Source organism: Apus apus, chromosome 27, assembly GCF_020740795.1.
Source record: "Apus apus isolate bApuApu2 chromosome 27, bApuApu2.pri.cur, whole genome shotgun sequence".
Classification (NCBI taxonomy): domain Eukaryota; kingdom Metazoa; phylum Chordata; class Aves; order Apodiformes; family Apodidae; genus Apus; species Apus apus.
The window spans coordinates 1,327,019-1,344,049 of record NC_067308.1 but is presented as its reverse complement, the minus strand read 5'-3'; the positions used below and the strand labels follow the sequence as shown (position 1 = coordinate 1,344,049).

Sequence of the window (17,031 nt, the reverse complement as noted above, 5' to 3'; positions counted from 1 at the left end):
GAGAGACCCTGACGCTTCCCCCCACACCTCCCCACCCCCAGTTTGTGTAGGTCCTACATAACCCCAGGGAGGGCAGCACCAGGGCAGCAGGATGGTGCCCACGGGAGCAGCCACCAGCAGCCCCTGCTGCGGGCGCTGCGGGAGGGGAGGTGGAGGGTGAGAAACACGATGGCACTGTGTGCTGGGTTGTGGCGGGGGGTGGGTTTCAGGGTGGGGACACCCCCCGGGGGTTCAGATGTTCTGGCAGCAGGGGGTCTGCCTGCCCTCCTGCTGCGTGGGCAGCACCCGGATGGGCTCGATGCTCGTGCTGGGGCCGAACTCGGAGTCCGGCTGCGCCGTGATCTGCCGCTGGGACACGATGCGATAGATCTCTGAGAGCAGGAGAGAGGGGGGACACTGTGAGCTCACAGCACCGTGGGGTGCTTTGGGTTGGAAGGGACCTTCAAGATCATCCAGTCCCACCCCCTGCACGGGCAGGGACACCTCCCACCAGCCCAGGCTGCTCCAAGCCCCATCCAACCTGCCCTTCAACACTGCCAGGGATGGGGCAGCCACAGCTTCCCTGGGCAACCTGGGCCAGGGTCTCACCACCCTCACACTCCACAATTCCCTCCTCATCTCCAACCTCCAGCTCCCTCTCCCAGTTTTCATCCCTCCCCCTCATCCCATCCCTCCCTGCCCTTGTCCCAAGCCCCTCCCCAGCTTTCCTGGAGCCCCTTCAGGCACTGGAAGCTGCTCTCAGCTCTCCCTGGAGCCTTCTCCTCTCCAGGCTCAACACCCCAACTCTCCCAGCCTGGCTCCAGAGCAGAGCTGCTCCAGCCCTCTCCTATGAAATACACCCATGTCAGGGGAGGACCTGCCCCCTCCCAAAACACACAGCCCAAGTGGTGCAAATTCCCACATCTCCCCATCCAGATGAGCACAACCCACCCAGAACATACAGCCAGGGTCCTCAGGAGAGTTCCTGGGAGGACACAATGTCTGGAACTATCTCTGTCCCCCTTCCCACCTTTCCTGGTTGCCCTTTACCTGAGAGGATATTGTGGAAAGCCATCTCCACGTTGGTGGAGTCCAGAGCAGAGGTCTCCAGGAAGGACAGCCCGTTCTTCTCTGCAAGAACAGGGTGAGCTCAGGTGGTTTCCATGAGCTACAACCACCTTGGGATGGGGTGGGATAGGGCAGGAGGGGCCAGATACCTGCAAAGCTCCTGGCCTCATCGGTGGGCACAGCCCTCAGGTGCCTCAGGTCGCTCTTGTTGCCCACCAGCATGATGACAATGTTGGCATCAGCGTGGTCCTGCAGCTCCTTCAGCCACCGCTCGGCGTTCTCGTACGTCAGGTACTTGGCGATGTCGTAGACCAGCAGAGCTCCCACCGCCCCCCGGTAGTACCTGGGGGGGACAACCAGGGGACAGGGTCACAGCAGGGACACAGCCCCGGGAGGGGGGAAGGGGCACGGGGGCGGGGAGCAGGGGAACTGACGCGGAGGTGATGGCCCGGTACCGCTCCTGCCCGGCCGTGTCCCAGATCTGAGCCTTCACCGTCTTGTTGTCCACCTGGATGCTCCTGGTGGCAAACTCCACCCCGATGGTGCTCTTGCTCTCCAGGTTGAACTCGTTGCGGGTGAAACGTGACAGCAGGTTGCTCTTCCCCACCCCAGAGTCCCCGATGAGCACAACTGGGGAGGGGGGACAAGCACAATGTCAGCCCCCCCAGGGAAGCCCTTGGTGTCCTGCAGTGCCCACCACCCCAGCAGACCCACAGATCGGGGGGGACCTCCCCAAGCCCAGACCCCATCTCCATTTCATCCAGGGATGATGGGCTGTGACCACGAAGCTGCACTGAGGAGCAGGACTGGTCACCTCCACTCATCCCTGTGGCACCTGCAAACACCCCCCGAAAATTCCTGCTGTCAACTGGAAGTTGCAGGTTGTTCCCTTCCCAGCACTGGGGACAGGAAGGGGCTGGAGGCACCAACCAAACCAGGTGGGAAAACAGAGCCAGGACCTGTGTGGGGACAGCCAGGCCAGAGAGGCCAAGCAGAACTGGGTCTCCTATTTCCAGCCCAAGCTCCAACCCTGAGGGCACACCAGAGGACTTAAGATGTGGTCTGAAAGGAACCATCCTCCTCCTCCTCCTACTGGTCCAGCTGGTGAGCTGGGAAGTCCCTGGGTGTGGGTGAGTCAAGTGCATTTTTGCCTGTCCCAGATCTGACCGGTTCCTGTAAAATCTGGTGCAACAGGCTCTGAGGAGGCTTTATCACTTGGCTCCCCTGTCAAGTTTGTTGAGTTTATGACTCAACAGGCCTTGATTTTTTTCATATATATTTTTTTTTCATTCCCCCCCAGTGGATTCAGTTCCTTTTCCAGGTGTTGCTTCACTGTGCTCATCCCTGTGGGACTAAGCTTGGGGGACACTTCTCCCCACCAGGATCAGACAACAGCAAGGCTGAGATCACAACCATCCAGTGACCACTGCAATGGGGAGAAACCAGAGCAGCAACATCAAAGGGACAACTGGGTCCAAGAGACCTCAGCACTGTCCTCGTCACTAGGGCTGCAAGGTGGGCTACAGGATTTAGGTTCATCACATCTGAAACTGGTTTGGATTGGAGGGACCTTAAAGCTCATCCAGTCCCACCTCTGCATGGGCAGGGACACCTCCCACCAGCCCAGGCTGCTCCAAGCCCCATCCAACCTGCCCTTCAACACTGCCAGGGATGGGGCAGCCACAGCTTCCCTGGGCAACCTGGGCCAGGGTCTCATCACCCTCACAGCCAAGAATTCCTTCCCAAGATCTCATCTCCATCTCCCTCTCCCAGTTTTCATCCCTCCCCCTCATCCCATCCCTCCCTGCCCTTGTCCCAAGCCCCTCCCCAGCTTTCCTGGAGCCCCTTCAGGCACTGGAAGCTGCTCTAAGCTCTCCCTGGAGCCTTCTCCTCTCCAGGCTCAACACCCCAACTCTCCCAGCCTGGCTCCAGAGCTGCTCCAGCCCTCCCAGCATCTCCGGGGCCTCCTCTGGACTCTCTCCACCAGCTCCGTGTCCTCCCTGTGTTGGGGACCCCAGAGCTGTTCCCAGCCCTGCAGGGGGTCTCCCCAGAGCAGAGCAGAGGGGACAATCCCCTCCCTGGCCCTGCTGCTCACACTGCTGGTGACAGCCCAGGACACGGGGGGTTTCTGGGCTCCAGCACATGTTTTGCAGCCAGACACATATTCTGCCCTTCAAGGCTCAGCAGCCACCATCCTCCATGGACATTGCTCCATGACTCCATGGGTTCCAGCTCTTAGGGTGCCTGGAGGCTCCTTCACACATTCCTGAAAGCCACTGGGTGCTACACAGAGGCCCGGGAGGACCATGACAGTCTGGGCTGTAGGAAAACACCAGGCACTGATGAGCCAGGTTCGTTAACGCTTCCCAAGACTCGTCACTTTGATCTGGGCTGGGTGATTAATCCACGGGAAGTTGCCACTTCCCCCAGTTCAACTGCCACGTCCCCTGTCCCTCTGTGCTGTGCTCCTGCTGCCACCAGCCCCCAGCACCTCCATGGCCCAGGGGCAGGAGGGCAGAGATGTCTGCAAGAGCCAGGAGACAGCACTGGGTGCAGCCAGGGGAAACTGAGGCACGAGCAGCACCCCTGCAGCCAGGGAAAAAGAGCAACTGGGATGGGAAATCCTTAGGAAACTCGTTTGTGAGAGGGAGGGAAGGAGAACCCCACATGGACCTTGGGCAGCCCCCCAAGGCCGTGACACCCTCCTCACTTTGCAGCACAACAGGGACACAGGGAGGGGGCTGGATGGGCTGGGGGCTGGGGAACGTCTGGGCCCCCTCCCCCCGAGCTTGAAGGGCAAGAGGGACCCGAGCAGGGTCCCCCACCCCGAGCACAAAGGTGTCCAACACTCTCAGTCCTTGTGGCCTCTGAACATGAGCTGCTTAACCTCATCCTGGGAGCACTGGTGAAACGTCCCCCACACATCCCGTCCCATCCCAGAGGTGGGGATGGAAACAGCCCAGAGCTTTGCACGGGAGCCCTGAGGAAGTGTCCCAGGGGTGCCCAGGACCACCCCTCATCTCCCCTGAGCCCCTCCAGAAGCATCAGCCCCCCCCACCAACACAGCTGGAACCTGCATCGTGCTTTGCAGCAGGAGAAGGTGGCTGATGGTCCCATCTCAGTGGGAATCACAGAATCCCCAAGGCTGGAAAAGACCTTTGAAGATCATCAGGTCCAGCCTATGACCTGACACCACCACATCTCCAGACCATGGCACCAAGTGCCACCTCCAGCCTGTCCTTGAGCACCTCCAGGGATGGTGCCTCCACCACTGCCCTGGGCAGCCCATCCCAATGTCTGATCACCCTTTCCATGAGGAAGTGCTTCCTGATATCCCACCTAAACCTCCCCTGGAGCAGCTTCAGGCCAGGCCCTCTCCTCCTGTCACTGGTTTCCTGGGAGAAGAGCCCAGACCCCACCTGACCCCAACCTCCCTTCAGGTGGTTGTAGAGAGCAAGAAGGTCCCCCCTGAGTCTCCCCCAGGCTAAACAACCCCAGCTCCCTCAGCCTCTCCCTGCAAGACTTTCCCTCTAGTCCCTTCACCAGCCTCATTGCTCCCTTCTGGACCTGCCCCAGCACCTCCAGGTCCTTCTTGAAGTAAAAGGGCCCAGAATTGTACCCAGGACTCAAGGTGAGGTCTCACCAGTGCTGAGCACAGGGGGAGAATCACATCCCTACTCCTGCTGGCCACACCATTCCTGTTACAAGCCAGGATGCCATTGGCCTTCACGGTCACCTGGGCACACTGCTGGCTCATGTTCAACCAGTTGCCAGCCAGTGCTCCCAGTTCCCTCCCTGCTGGGCTGCTCTCCTACTTGGTCCTGTTGAATTTCATCCCATTGGCCTTGGCCCATCAACCCAGCCTGTCCAGGTCCTCCTGCAGCTTCTATCAGGATCAGGCTGCGTGGAGCAGTGACCAGCTCCCATTCCTCAGGGGGAGAAGACGGTCTCATCAGGGCCACCTAAACCTGGAGAGGCTGGTCCAGCTCTGTGTCCCAAAATGTTGCCCTTTCCTTGGACTTTGCTCCTGCTCCAGGAGGGATGAGCAGCCCCTGCTTTCAAAAGGGAGTTCTCTGATCTTTTAAGGACTCCAGAGACCACCATGAGACCCAGGAGAGGAAAGCAGAGCCCAGCACTGAGCTGCTGGCAGCCCTGGCTGCTGTGGGGAGAGGACAAGCACCACAGGAGAACAACATATCTCAGACACTCAGTGGATCAGGAATTGGCTGGATGGCCCACCCAGAGAGTTATGGTCAATGGTTCAGTGTCCCAGTGGAGACAAATGATGAGTGGTGCTCCTCAAGGGTCAGGACTGGGACCAGTGCTGTTCAACATCTGTGCTGGGGACACGGACAGTGGGATTGAGTGTCTCCTCAGTGAGTTTGCTGATGACACCAAGCTGTGTGGTGGGGTTGACACCCTAGAGAGAAGGGATCCATCCAGAGGGACCTGGACAGGCTGGAGAGGTGGGTCAGTGCCAACCTCATGAAGTACAAGGCCAAGTGCAAGGACCTGCACCTGGGTCAGGGCTGGAGCAGCTCTGGAGCCAGGCTGGGAGAGTTGGGGTGTTGAGCCTGGAGAGGAGAAGGCTCCAGGGAGACCTTAGAGCAGCTTCCAGTGCCTGAAGGGGCTCCAGGAAAGCTGGGGAGGGGCTTGGGACAAGGGCAGGGAGGGATGGGATGAGGGGGAGGGATGAAAACTGGAAGAGGGAGATGGAGGTGAGACATGAGGAGGGAATTGTGGAGTGTGAGGGTGGGGAGACCCTGGCCCAGGTTGCCCAGGGAAGCTGTGGCTGCCCCATCCCTGGCAGTGTTGAAGGGCAGGTTGGATGGGGCTTGGAGCAGCCTGGGCTGGTGGGAGGTGTCCCTGCCCATGCAGGGGGTGGGACTGGATGATCTTGAAGGTCCCTCCAACCCAAACCAGGCTGGGATCTGATGATTCTATGCTGGGGCCAACTCAGAGCCACCCCACTGGCACAACACAGGGTGAGAAGCAAAGGCCCCACTGGGCACCTCACTCCGAAGCAGGACCCAGCTCTGCCTGCAGCAGTTTCCCCCTCACCAGCTCCCAGAATAATTCCAAAGAGGGGGATTTTCCTGGGCAGGAGCCAGGGGCTACAGGGGTGGCTGTGGCTGGAATTCCTGGGGCCCTTTGGGGCAGGGCTGCTCCCGGGTGATCTCAGTGCCGGGAGGTTGGGACGTTCCCAACTCTCCTGCCTTCCCAGCTCCTGCTCCAGCCCCCACGGGGCGAGGGGGGAACTGACACCTTCAGGAAACTGGCCTGGGATGGCACCTGGGGTGGGGATGCTCCGTGGGGGTCCTGGGCTCCTCCAGCCAGGAAAACCAACACGGCACCCCCCAAGGGCCCAGCCCCGTCCCCGGGCACCCCAAGGAGGTCACACCACGACAGACAATCCCGCAGCCCTGGATCCCTGGCTTTTCCTCTTGGGATTGCTCACTCAGCCCCCAGACCCACTCCTCCCAGCAAACCCACCCAGAGGGGCTTGGGGGGGCGGGGGGGGGCACTGGATCAGCTTTCCCCACCCGCCCTGCCTCCTCGGGCTGCCCCAGGACCCCCCCTGCGCCGGCCATGGCCACCCCCCGTGGCTGCTGCATCCAGGTGGGGACCCCAGACTCTTCCCACCGCAGTAACGAGCTGTTTTAATTAGCACTAAGGCCGCAGCCACCCACCCACACCCCCCAGCCCAGCCCCCAGCTCCCAGCAGCGCTTCAGCCTCTCCCCCAGCACCACCAGTACCCGCCACCCCTCTGCCCAGCGCAGGGGAGCACCCCAACAACCCCTCCCTCGCCCAGCACCGGGAGCTGTGGTTATACCCCAGGAGGGGCCAAAATCCCGGCTTCCAGCCCCATCCCGAGGGCGCTGCGTGGAGGCGGCACCTCCCGCGCCAGGCTGAGACCCGGCGCAGCTCATGGCAGGCATGGCCAGAGCAGCGGGCTCAGCAGAACCCACCTTTGAACAGGTAATCGTACTCATCGTCCTTGCCCCGCATCTTGCCCAGCACCACAGCCCCGCTCCCACCGATCCAACTGGGATTTCCGGGCCTCGTCCAGCCCTGGCAGGGGTTGTCCCCTGCTTGGCCATTGGTGGCCACGGCCCTTCCTCCTCCGCACCCATTGGTGGCCGGGGCTGCCCGTCACCGCCCAGGTGTGCTCACCTGGGCCAGGTAAGGGGGAGGGCAGGTATGGGAGGGCTCTGCGCCCCGCTCAGCAGCGCCGGGAAGCCCCCAGGGTTTTGGGGGGCATCGTGTCGGGTGTCCTGCGTGGCAGCAAGGAGGGGGCCCCACCCGGGTGGCAGCGACGGGGACACTCATGGCAGGAACGGATGCAAAACGGGAGCGGGGCTGCCAGGTCTTGCAAATGGGAAGTGGGGGCCGGGAAGTTGAGGTAGATCTGGAGATCCCAGCAGCAACCATCCCATTCCCAGGGGGTTTCAGACAAATGACTGAGCCAGAGGGGAAAGGCTTCGGAGTGCAGGAGGGGAGATGGAGGTGAGATCTTAGGAAGGAATTCTTGGCTGTGAGGGTGGAGAGACCCTGGGCCAGGTTGCCCAGGGAAGCTGTGGCTGCCCCATCCCTGGCAGTGCTGAAGGGCAGGTTGGATGGGGCTTGGAGCAGCCTGGAATGGTGGGAGGTGTCCCTGCCCACGCAGGGGGTCGGGACTGGATGAGCTTTAAGGTCCCTCCAACACAAACCAGTCTGGGATTCTATGACTGTGGCCATCCCTGATGAGCCAGCAAGGGTGTGGAGATGGGCACTGGGAAAGGCTGAGGGGAGAGGGCAGGGGGGGAACATGGCATCATGCTGGGCTGGTGGGTGGCCATGATCTCCAGCATGCCATGAAGGTGGGAACCAAGGGACGGGACTACAAGCACGCAGGAATTCCAGCTCAGCAAACCTGCATTTCTCAAGTCCTTTAATGATTGTGTCAGTGTTTGGTTGGACAAGAAGCAGCTCCTGGGGCTGTGGCACCAGGCTCAGCACTGAGCCCTGGCCTGGCCTGCAGACAGGAGGGACCTTCCCTAGGTCCTGCTGTCTGGGATGGGGACAGAGGTGTGCCAAGGGCTGAGTGCTGCCACTTTGCTTGGGACAACCCCAGAGCAGACCCCGGGTGTGGATGGACACCCTGTGGGGACAGCCACGTTCAGCACAGGGTGGCCCCACGGGAGAAACCCCAGGGCCAGAGGTGATGGGAGCAGCTCCTGCCACTGACACAACCCTGGCCAGAACCCCCTGGTTCCTTCCCCAGGTACCTCGGGGCATCCCAGTCCTCTGCCCCACGGGTCTGGAGGGGCTGGGAGGTCCATGATGGTGGTGCTGCTAATCAAGGCCCGGCAAAACTGAAGCAGATGGAGCAGAGCTCCTGCCACTTCTCACCATTTATGGCACAGTTTGGCCGCTGTCCGGGCTGCTGGTCCCCACTGCACCAGGACGGGGGTGGCACCGCAGGCTGGCTGACACCAGCCTGTGCTGGTGGCCAGACGAGTCTGCAGGGAGGCAGACCCAGCTCCACGCCACCGGCGTGTCCCGGGGCTGGGGGGTCCCCGGGGGGTCCCCGGAGTGCCCACCGGCTCAGAGGGCCACGCAGCACGGGCGCTTCTCCACCCGCGCCGGGGCCGCGCGCTGCGGGCTCTCGCTGGCAAGGGACACCGTGTTGCTTTGGCTGCTCCTCTGCTTCTGCCGCTGCACCTTGTGGAAGATCTCTGCAAAAACAGGAGGTGCAAGGGGGGGTGAGCGTCAGCCGAGGGTCCCTCGGGGCAAGCAGGGACAGTTCGCAGCCCCCTGCCCACCTGGGCGTGGCTCTGCCCCTCCTGCCCTTTCCAGAGGGGACGAGGCAAGAGGTGCCAAGGGAGCAGCTCCCCGGGTCCGTCCCTGCAGCATCAGGGAACACCCGCAGCTTGGGCAATTTCCTCTTGCCCAACCCGGGATCAGGGCCTCACCCCGCGCTGGGGCTGGCAGCTCACTGGGCCAGGCTGGCTCGGCATGGCGTGGCATGGCACAGAACAGCATGGCACGGAACAGGTACAGCCTGGCTCAGCATGGCACAGCACAGCTGGGCAAGGCACAGCCTGGCACAGTGTGGCAGAGCATGGCACAGCACAGCCTGGCACAGGGTGGCAGAGCATGGCACAGCACAGCCTGGCACAGCACAGCATGGCACAGCACAGCATGGCACAGGGTGGCAGAGCATGGCACAGCACAGCCTGGCACAGCACAGCCTGGCACAGCACAGCATGGCACAGGGTGGCACAGCAGAGCACAGGGTGGCACAGCACAGGGTGGCACAGCCAGTGCTCCTGCCCCACTGCTGCCAACTGCCATTCCCAGCTGAGCATCCCCTCTCTCCATCCCTGCTCCCCAGGTCCCCAGGGCCAGTTCCACCAGCTGCTGGAGACGTTGAGTCAGGAGCCCGGGACAACAGGAAGGGAACCCGGGATTACAGGGGCAGGAGGAGCCCCCGGGGCTCCGGGGATGCCCAAGGGCTGGGAGAACAAAGCCACAGGGTGCGGAGAGTGAAACCAAACCAGCCAGAAAGACAACACTGAAACCAGCCCCAAAGAGCTGCCACGGAGCAGGGCAGAGAGACACTGCACCCTCCACCCAGCCCCGCACCCCTGGCACAGCACCCACGGGTCCCCCGGCCCTTGGGGACCCCCCTGCACCACAGCACCCCTGCTCCTACCCTTCAGGATGGTCTCAAACGCCTGCTCCACGTTGGTGGAGTCCAGAGCTGAGGTCTCAACAAACAGCAGCCCGTTGTTGTCTGCAACGAGAGGAAACACCCCCCCCCCAAGATGCTGCAGATCCCAGGGAGGTCACAGCTCCATCGTGGAGCCTCGTGCTCAGGTGCCCATGTTGGTGCAGGTCCCTGCTGTCAGGGAGGGTCCCAAGCCCCCAGCCCCACAGCAGGGTGCCAGCCCCTACCTGCAAACATTTTTGCCTCCTCCATGGGCACCTCCCGAGCCTGCGCCAGATCGGTCTTGTTCCCCACCAGCATGACAACGATGCTGGCCTCAGCGTGGTCATACAGCTCCTTCAGCCAGCGCTCCACCACGTCGTAGGTCTGGTGCTTGGTGATGTCAAAGACAACCAGAGCACCCACAGCCCCCCGGTAATACCTACGGGAGAACCCCACCATCACCCCCTGCTCCGGACACCCCCCAGAGCATCATTACCCATGGAGCCCAACCCAGGAGGACATCACCCCCCAGGAGGTGGGTGAGGCTCTGGTGGCAGGTGTCCCATCCTTACGCAGAGGTGATGGCCCGGTACCGCTCCAGCCCGGCCGTGTCCCAGATCTGAGCCTTCACCACAGCATCTCCCATGGGGACGGTGCGGGTGGAGAACTCCACGCCGATGGTGGTGCGGCTGTCGTGGTTGAACTCGTTGCGGGTGAAGCGGGAGAGCAGGTTGGTTTTGCCCACCCCGGATTCCCCGATCAGGACAACTGTGGGAGGAAGGGAGAAAGTCCATTGGAGCTGTCAGGGAGGGGGCTGCTCCAGGACATTTCACAGAATCATGGAATGGTTTGGGTTGGAAGGGACCTTAAAGCTCATCCAGTCCCACCTCCCCTGACATTGAGGGACACCTCCCAGCAGCCCAGGTTGCTCCAAGCCCCATCCAACCTGCCCTCGGACACTTCCAGGGATGGGGCACTTCCTAGGAATTCAAACCACCCTTCCCGACCCGAGCCAGGCTGTGGGCAGCAGGAGGATGAGGACACTGGCCCAGGTCACCCAGCTGCAGTGGCCACCAAGGACTGGCACACACTTGCCCAGGGTGAGCACCAAGGAGCAACATGGTCCAGCTGGTAACACGGCAGAGACACAGGACACAGGGACCCCTCACCTGGGGGGGCACAAGGCTGTGACTTCAGGTGTGACCCCCGTGTCCTCTGCCTGTGCCACCACCCGTGTCACCGCGGCAGAATGACATTTAATGACTTCTAAACACCTGCTGCTCTGGGGCCTCATGGGCTCAGACGGCATTTTCAGCCCCGGGTGTCTCAGCCCTCAGAGTGCCCAGCAATTCTCCTGGTGTCCCACGTGCAGCCTGGGGGTGGGCACGGGTCTCCCGAGGTCTCTGTGGACCCCAGTGCCATCCACCAGCTCCAACCTCACTGCCAATCCTGGACGATCCTCCCGCATCCCAGACCCTCTGCAGCTCCCAGCACCCATGGCAGATGGCCACCAGTTGTCCCAGCTTTGGGACGTGCAGCCCTGGGTGGGTGGGGGGGGGGGAAGCACCCTCATTCCCTCCCCGGAGCCCCCAGATTCCTGCTCCGTGCCTTTTGGGGAGGGGGATTCCCAGCCAGCCCAGGACTCACCCTTGAAGACAAAGTTATAATCCTCCTCGGCGCTGCCCATGTCGCCGGGGCCACCACCTCCCGGGTTCCTCCAAACCTGGAGCTCGGGGCGGGACGGAAGCCCAGGGAGGAGGTGGAAGGGACAAAGGTTCCTCTCGGTGGGGGAGCCAAGGGGGGTCCCGGGGGAGCCGGGAGGGGTCCCGGGGGAGCCAGGGGGGGCCCCGGGGGAGCAGCAGCGAGGCCAGCCGGGCTGGCGGCACCGCCGGTTGACTCAAGGGGTGGGACCGGCTGTCGCGGCGCAGGTTGGGCAGGTAATGTCACCCCTGGGACCGTCACGGGGCGGCCGGAGGAGGAGCCGGGGCCCGATCCCGGCTGCCGGGGCCGGCGCGGGCAGCGGGGGCAGCAGCAGAGCCCCCCCCCCCCGCCCCGGCTCAGCCCGGCTCCCACCGGGTGTCGGGGCCATTTCCTCGCCTCTGCTGCCATCGTGTGAAAGCCGGGACATGGGGATGGGAGCCCCCGTCACCCCCACGGCAGGGGGCTCAGCTCTCTTGGACCCCCCACACCTGGAGACGAGCCCCTGGCAGCCCCTGCCCTGGTTCTCCCCAGGGTGACAGCTCAGTGTGGAGCTACAGGTGGGTGACAGCCCACCAGGGAGCTATGGATGGGTGACAAGAGCCCATCATGGAGCTACAGGTGGGTGACAGCCCATCAGGGAGCTATGGACAGGTGACAACAGCCCATCATGGAGCAACAAACAGGTGCCAGCCCATCACAGGACTATGGATGGGTGACAACAGCCCATCATGGAGCTACAGGTGGGTGACAAGCCCATCAGGGAGCTATGGATGGGTGACAATAGCCCATCATGGAGCTACAGGTGGGTGACAAGCCCACCAGGGAGCTATGGACAGGTGACAACAGCCCATTAGGGAGAAACAACAGGCGACAGCCCATCAGGGGACTATGGACAGGGTGACAACAGCCCATCATGGAGCAACAAACAGGTGACAGCCCATCAGAGGACTATGGATGGGTGACAACAGCCCATCATGGAGCTACAGGTGGGTGACAGCCCATCAGGAAGCTACGGACAGGGTGACAACAGCCCATCATGGAGCTACAGGTGGGTGACAAGCCCACTAGGGAGCTATGGACAGGTGACAACAGCCCATTATAGAATCATAGAATCATAGAATCCTAGGGGTTGGAAGGGACCTCGAAAGATCAAGGGAGAAACAACAGGCGACAGCCCATCAGGGGACTATGGACAGGTGACAACAGCCCATCATGGAGCAACAAACAGGTGCCAGCCCATCACAGGACTATGGACGGGTGACAACAGCCCATCATGGAGCTACAGGTGGGTGACAGCCTATCAGGGAGCTATGGATGGGTGACAATAGCCCATCATGGAGCAACAAACAGGTGACAGCCCATCAGAGGACTATGGATGGGTGACAACAGCCCATCATGGAGCTACAGGTGGGTGACAGCCTATCAGGGAGCTATGGATGGGTGACAACAGCCCATCATGGAGCAACAAACAGGTGACAGCCCATCAGAGGACTATGGATGGGTGACAACAGCCCATCATGGAGCTACAGGTGGGTGACAGCCTATCAGGGAGCTATGGATGGGTGACAATAGCCCATCATGGAGCAACAAACAGGTGACAGCCCATCAGAGGACTATGGATGGGTGACAACAGCCCATCATGGAGCTACAGGTGGGTGACAGCCTATCAGGGAGCTATGGATGGGTGACAACAGCCCATCATGGAGCAACAAACAGGTGACAGCCCATCAGAGGACTATGGATGGGTGACAACAGCCCATCATGGAGCTACAGGTGGGTGACAGCCTATCAGGGAGCTATGGATGGGTGACAACAGCCCATCATGGAGCAACAAACAGGTGACAGCCCATCAGAGGACTATGGATGGGTGACAACAGCCCATCATGGAGCTACAGGTGGGTGACAGCCCACCAGGGAGCTATGGTCAGGTGACAACAGCCCATCAGGGAGCAACACACAGGTGACAGCCCATCAGGGGACTACGAACGGGTGACAACAGCCCATCATGGAGCTACAGGTGGGTGACAGCCCATCAGGAAGCTATGTACAGGTGACAACAGCCCATCATGGAGCTACAAGTGGCTGACAAGCCCATCAGGGAGCTATGGACAGGGTGACAACAGCCCATCATGGAGCTACAGGTGGGTGACAGCCCACCAGGGAGCTATGGTTAGGTGACAACAGCCCATCAGGGACCAACACACAGGTGACAGCCCATCAGGGGACTACGGACGGGTGACAACAGCCCATCATGGAGCTACAGGTGGGTGACAGCCCATCAGGGAGCTATGGACAGGTGACAACAGCCCATCATGGAGCTACAAACAGGTGACAGCCCATACCAGAGCTCCAGGCACCCGAAAACACTGCCCAGGACACCCCCAGCCCACCCAGGTGTGCGTTACCCCCCCAGCCCCTCCTTTTATTCACAACAGACACACAGAGACACAAGCATCAGATGCTTTTATTCCCCACCCCCCCCTCCCCCCGACCCTGCTGTTTTGTTTCTTTTCGTTTTGCTTATTTTTCAAGGCCACACCACAGCAGGACCGAGCTCCAGGGGGTGCCCAAGGGGCCCCTCACCCCCAGCCAGGCAGGTGACAGTGTTGAAGGAGATGGCTTTGGCACGGTGGCACCTTCAGGACGCGGCCACCTGCGTCAGCGGCTCCTCCAGGTACTGGACCAGCGCCTGTGCCTGCGAGCAGAGACAGGGGGTGAGCCCTGCCCTGGGGGGGGTCTGCAGCCTCCACCTGCTCACCCACCTGCTCACTTTCATTTTCGATTTCATTTTAAAGCCTTAAAAAGGTGGGATGCAGCACCCGGGCTGGCACAAGGAGGAACAAAGCGTCCCAAGCACGGCAGCTTCCTCCACCACTCCCATCCCCACCCTTCTCTTCCTCACCCTGCAGTGGGGATGCAGCCCTGGGAACTCCCCCCCCCGCCCAGTTCCTTGCCCCCCCCAGCATTACCTTGGCCTTCAGCATCCCAAATCCAACAGTTTCCTTGGCATACATGCAGAGCAGCAGGTTTGCCACCCGTGTGATGGCCACTCGTCCCTCCTGCCCGGGGAGAAACGGCCCCGGTCACACCCCTGGCTCATTGGGGTCCCAGAGCCCCCCCAGAGCCACAGCAGCGCCCAGGGAGAGGGCAGAGCCCAGCCCCACCTACCATGCAGTCCATCAGGATGAATTTGAGGTTGTCCTCATTGAAGGCCTGGTGCCCATTCTTGTCATAGGCCACCCAGATGTTGCTGGCGATGGCAGCAGTGACCCTGGCATCAGTGTCCCCGTAGCCCGAGTAGGCCAGCAAGGACCCCTCGTTGTTCAGGAGCCTGGAAATGAGAAGGGGGCTGGGACTGGTGCCTCTAACCCCCCTGGGGCACCAGCCTCCAGTGCAGGGCAGCGAGGGGCTGCGGTGGTGGGGTCTGTGCAGACTGGGCAGGCCTGGGGGGTGAGAACTGTGCACCGGGCATGGCTCTGCCACTGTGCATGTCCCTGGCACCAGCACATGTCCCGTGTCTCCTGCACCATCACATGTCCCGTGTCTCCTGCACCAGCACATCCCCAGCACCACTCCATGTCCCCAGCACCTTACACATCCCCCCTGCTCCTGCTCCTTGCCAGCATTCCCAGGGCAGGAGGGAAGGAAACAATTCCCAGCAGGAGCACCAGCTGGCAGCGAGCAACCCTGCAGCCCCCAGCCCCGCATCCCCCAGCCCCCCAGCCCTGCAGCCCCCTAGCCCCCAGCCCCCTAGCCCCCAGCCCCGCAGCCCCCAGCCCCGCAGCCCCCAGCCCCGTAGCCCCCAGCCCCAGCCCTGCAGCCCCCAGCCCCGCAGCCCCCAGCCCCGTAGCCCCCAGCCCTGCAGCCCCCAGCCCCCCAGCCCCGCAGCCCCCAGCCCTGCAGCCCCCAGCCCCCTAGCCCCCAGCCCCCTAGCCCCCAGCCCCGCAGCCCCCAGTCCCATAGCCTCCAGCCCCGCAGCCCCGTAGCCCCCAGCCCCGTAGGCCCCCAGTCCCCAGCCCTGCGGCCCCCAGCCCCGCAGCCCCACAGCCCCTTGCTCCGCAGCCCCCTGCCCCACAGCTCCCAGCCCTGTAGCCCCCACACCCAGCCCTGCAGCCCCCAGACCCGCATCCCCCAGTCCCCAGCCCCACAGCCCCCCAGCCCCCAGTCCCGCATCCCCCAGTCCTGCAGCCCCGTAGCCCCCAGCCCCAGCCCTGCACCCCCAGCCCCGCAGCCCCCACCCCTGCACCCCCAGCCCCGCAGCCCCCAGCCCCGCATCCCCCCAGCCCTCAACCCTGCAGCCCCCAGCCTCGCAGCCCCCAGACCCAGCCCTGCAGCCCCCAGCCCCGTATCCCCCAGCCCCCACCCCTGCACCCCCAGCCCCGCAGCCCCCCAGCCCTCAACCCTGCAGCCCCCAGCCCCGCAGCCCCCAGACCCAGCCCTGCAGCCCCCAGCCCCGTATCCCCCAGCCCTGCAGCCCCCTGCCCCGCATCCCTCAGCCCCGCAGCCCCGTAGCCCCCAGCCTCGCAGCCCCCACCCCTGTAGCCCCCAGCCCCCCAGTCCCCAGCCCCGCAGCCCCATAGCCCCTTGCCCCGCAGCCCCAGTCCCGTAGCCCCCAGCCCCGCATCCTCCAGCCCTGCAGCCCCCACCCCTGCACCCCCAGCCCCGCAGCCTCACAGCCCCCAGCCTCGCAGCCCCCACCCCTGTAGCCCCCAGCCCCGCATCCCCCAGCCCCACAGCCCCCAGCCCCCTGCCCCGCATCCCTCAGCCCCGCAGCCCCGTAGCCCCCAGCCTCGCAGCCCCCACCCCTGCAGCCCCCAGCCCCCCAGTCCCCAGCCCCGCAGCCCCATAGCCCCTTGCCCCGCAGCCCCAGCCCTGGAGCCCTCAGCCTCGCAGCCCCCAGCCCCGCAGCCCCCCACCCCTGCACCCCCAGCCCCGCATCCCCCACCCCTGCACCCCCAGCCCCGCATCCCCCCAGCCCCTCATCCCCCCAGCCCTCAACCCTGCACCCCCAGCCCCGCAGCCCCCCAGCCCTCAACCCTGCAGCCCCCAGTCCCCAGTCTCGTAGCCCCCAGCCCCGCATCCTCCAGCCCCGCAGCCCCCACCCCTGCACCCCCAGCCCCGCAGCCCCCAGCCCCACTCACAGGGTGCTCTGGACCCCGCCGGTGTTGGCCTGGCTCAGCACCTGGGTCAGGGCCTTGGGGCGCAGCATGGCGGCGATGGCGGGGGCTCCGGGGCCGGGCCCGGCAGCGCGGCCGCTCCCCGCGGCACCACGGGACTTGTAGTCCCGCTGCCCGGGACGCCGTCAGGCCTGCGGAGGGGTGGGCTTGGCCCCCCAGGGTCACCCCCGAGGTGTTGGGGTACCCGGCTCAGGGGCTGGCCGGCCGGGAAGGGCGAGGGGAAAAAATGGGGTGTGGGAAAGGGGATGGGTCGGACACCCCTAAATTGTGCCCCGCGGGTCTGGGTCTGGGTCCCGGGTCTGGATCAGTCCCGGGAAAAGGCCACGGGCACCGGCAGCGGGGGCCGGTCCTCACGGCGAGCCCGTGGGAAGGGGAAGGGGTCGAGCCCCGACGGGAGTATAAGCCCGGGG

The 17,031-nt window shown here is 63.5% G+C and overlaps 3 protein-coding genes across 3 annotated transcripts; all 3 read right to left on the bottom strand.

Moving 5' to 3' along the window:
• Nucleotides 1–231: 231 nt before the first annotated feature.
• On the bottom strand, nucleotides 232–7,070 carry LOC127394839 (ras-related protein Rab-11A-like). The gene is made up of 5 exons (XM_051641118.1): nucleotides 7,018–7,070; nucleotides 1,482–1,677; nucleotides 1,197–1,390; nucleotides 1,030–1,110; nucleotides 232–371 (listed from the first exon to the last, which is right to left on the bottom strand). The coding sequence occupies exons 1-5, from the start codon at nucleotides 7,055–7,057 to the stop codon at nucleotides 232–234; spliced, it is 651 nt and encodes a 216-aa protein (XP_051497078.1). The 5' UTR covers nucleotides 7,058–7,070.
• Nucleotides 7,071–7,962: 892 nt separating this feature from the next.
• Nucleotides 7,963–11,683, bottom strand: RAB25 (RAB25, member RAS oncogene family). The gene is made up of 5 exons (XM_051641112.1): nucleotides 11,391–11,683; nucleotides 10,316–10,511; nucleotides 9,989–10,182; nucleotides 9,747–9,827; nucleotides 7,963–8,766 (listed from the first exon to the last, which is right to left on the bottom strand). Exons 1-5 carry the CDS (start codon nucleotides 11,428–11,430, stop codon nucleotides 8,636–8,638), a joined length of 642 nt encoding a protein of 213 aa, XP_051497072.1. The 5' UTR covers nucleotides 11,431–11,683; the 3' UTR covers nucleotides 7,963–8,635.
• A 2,238-nt stretch (nucleotides 11,684–13,921) lies between these two features.
• LAMTOR2 (late endosomal/lysosomal adaptor, MAPK and MTOR activator 2) lies at nucleotides 13,922–16,704 on the bottom strand. Its single transcript, XM_051641144.1, has 4 exons — nucleotides 16,586–16,704; nucleotides 14,613–14,775; nucleotides 14,414–14,503; nucleotides 13,922–14,139 (listed from the first exon to the last, which is right to left on the bottom strand). The coding sequence occupies exons 1-4, from the start codon at nucleotides 16,651–16,653 to the stop codon at nucleotides 14,083–14,085; spliced, it is 378 nt and encodes a 125-aa protein (XP_051497104.1). The 5' UTR covers nucleotides 16,654–16,704; the 3' UTR covers nucleotides 13,922–14,082.
• Nucleotides 16,705–17,031: the final 327 nt, after the last annotated feature.

Excerpts from the sequence above, each read along its gene's own strand:
- LAMTOR2 (XM_051641144.1), bottom strand. The coding sequence starts at position 16,653 with ATGCTGCGCCCCAAGGCCCTGACCCAGGTGCTGAGCCAGGCCAACACC. Across the intron at positions 14,504-14,612 it reads TCATCCTGATGGACTGCATG|GAGGGACGAGTGGCCATCAC; the intron begins GTAGGTGGGGCT and ends CTCCCCGGGCAG. Across the intron at positions 14,140-14,413 it reads TTGGGATGCTGAAGGCCAAG|GCACAGGCGCTGGTCCAGTA; the intron begins GTAATGCTGGGG and ends CTCTGCTCGCAG.
- LOC127394839 (XM_051641118.1), bottom strand. The coding sequence starts at position 7,057 with ATGCGGGGCAAGGACGATGAGTACGATTACCTGTTCAAAG. Across the intron at positions 1,391-1,481 it reads TACCGGGCCATCACCTCCGC|GTACTACCGGGGGGCGGTGG; the intron begins GTCAGTTCCCCT and ends TGTCCCCCCCAG. Across the intron at positions 372-1,029 it reads TTTCCACAATATCCTCTCAG|AGATCTATCGCATCGTGTCC; the intron begins GTAAAGGGCAAC and ends TCCTGCTCTCAG.
- RAB25 (XM_051641112.1), bottom strand. The coding sequence starts at position 11,430 with ATGGGCAGCGCCGAGGAGGATTATAACTTTGTCTTCAAGG. Across the intron at positions 9,828-9,988 it reads GGAGGCAAAAATGTTTGCAG|ACAACAACGGGCTGCTGTTT; the intron begins GTAGGGGCTGGC and ends CTCTCGTTGCAG. Across the intron at positions 8,767-9,746 it reads GTTTGAGACCATCCTGAAGG|AGATCTTCCACAAGGTGCAG; the intron begins GTAGGAGCAGGG and ends CTGTTTTTGCAG.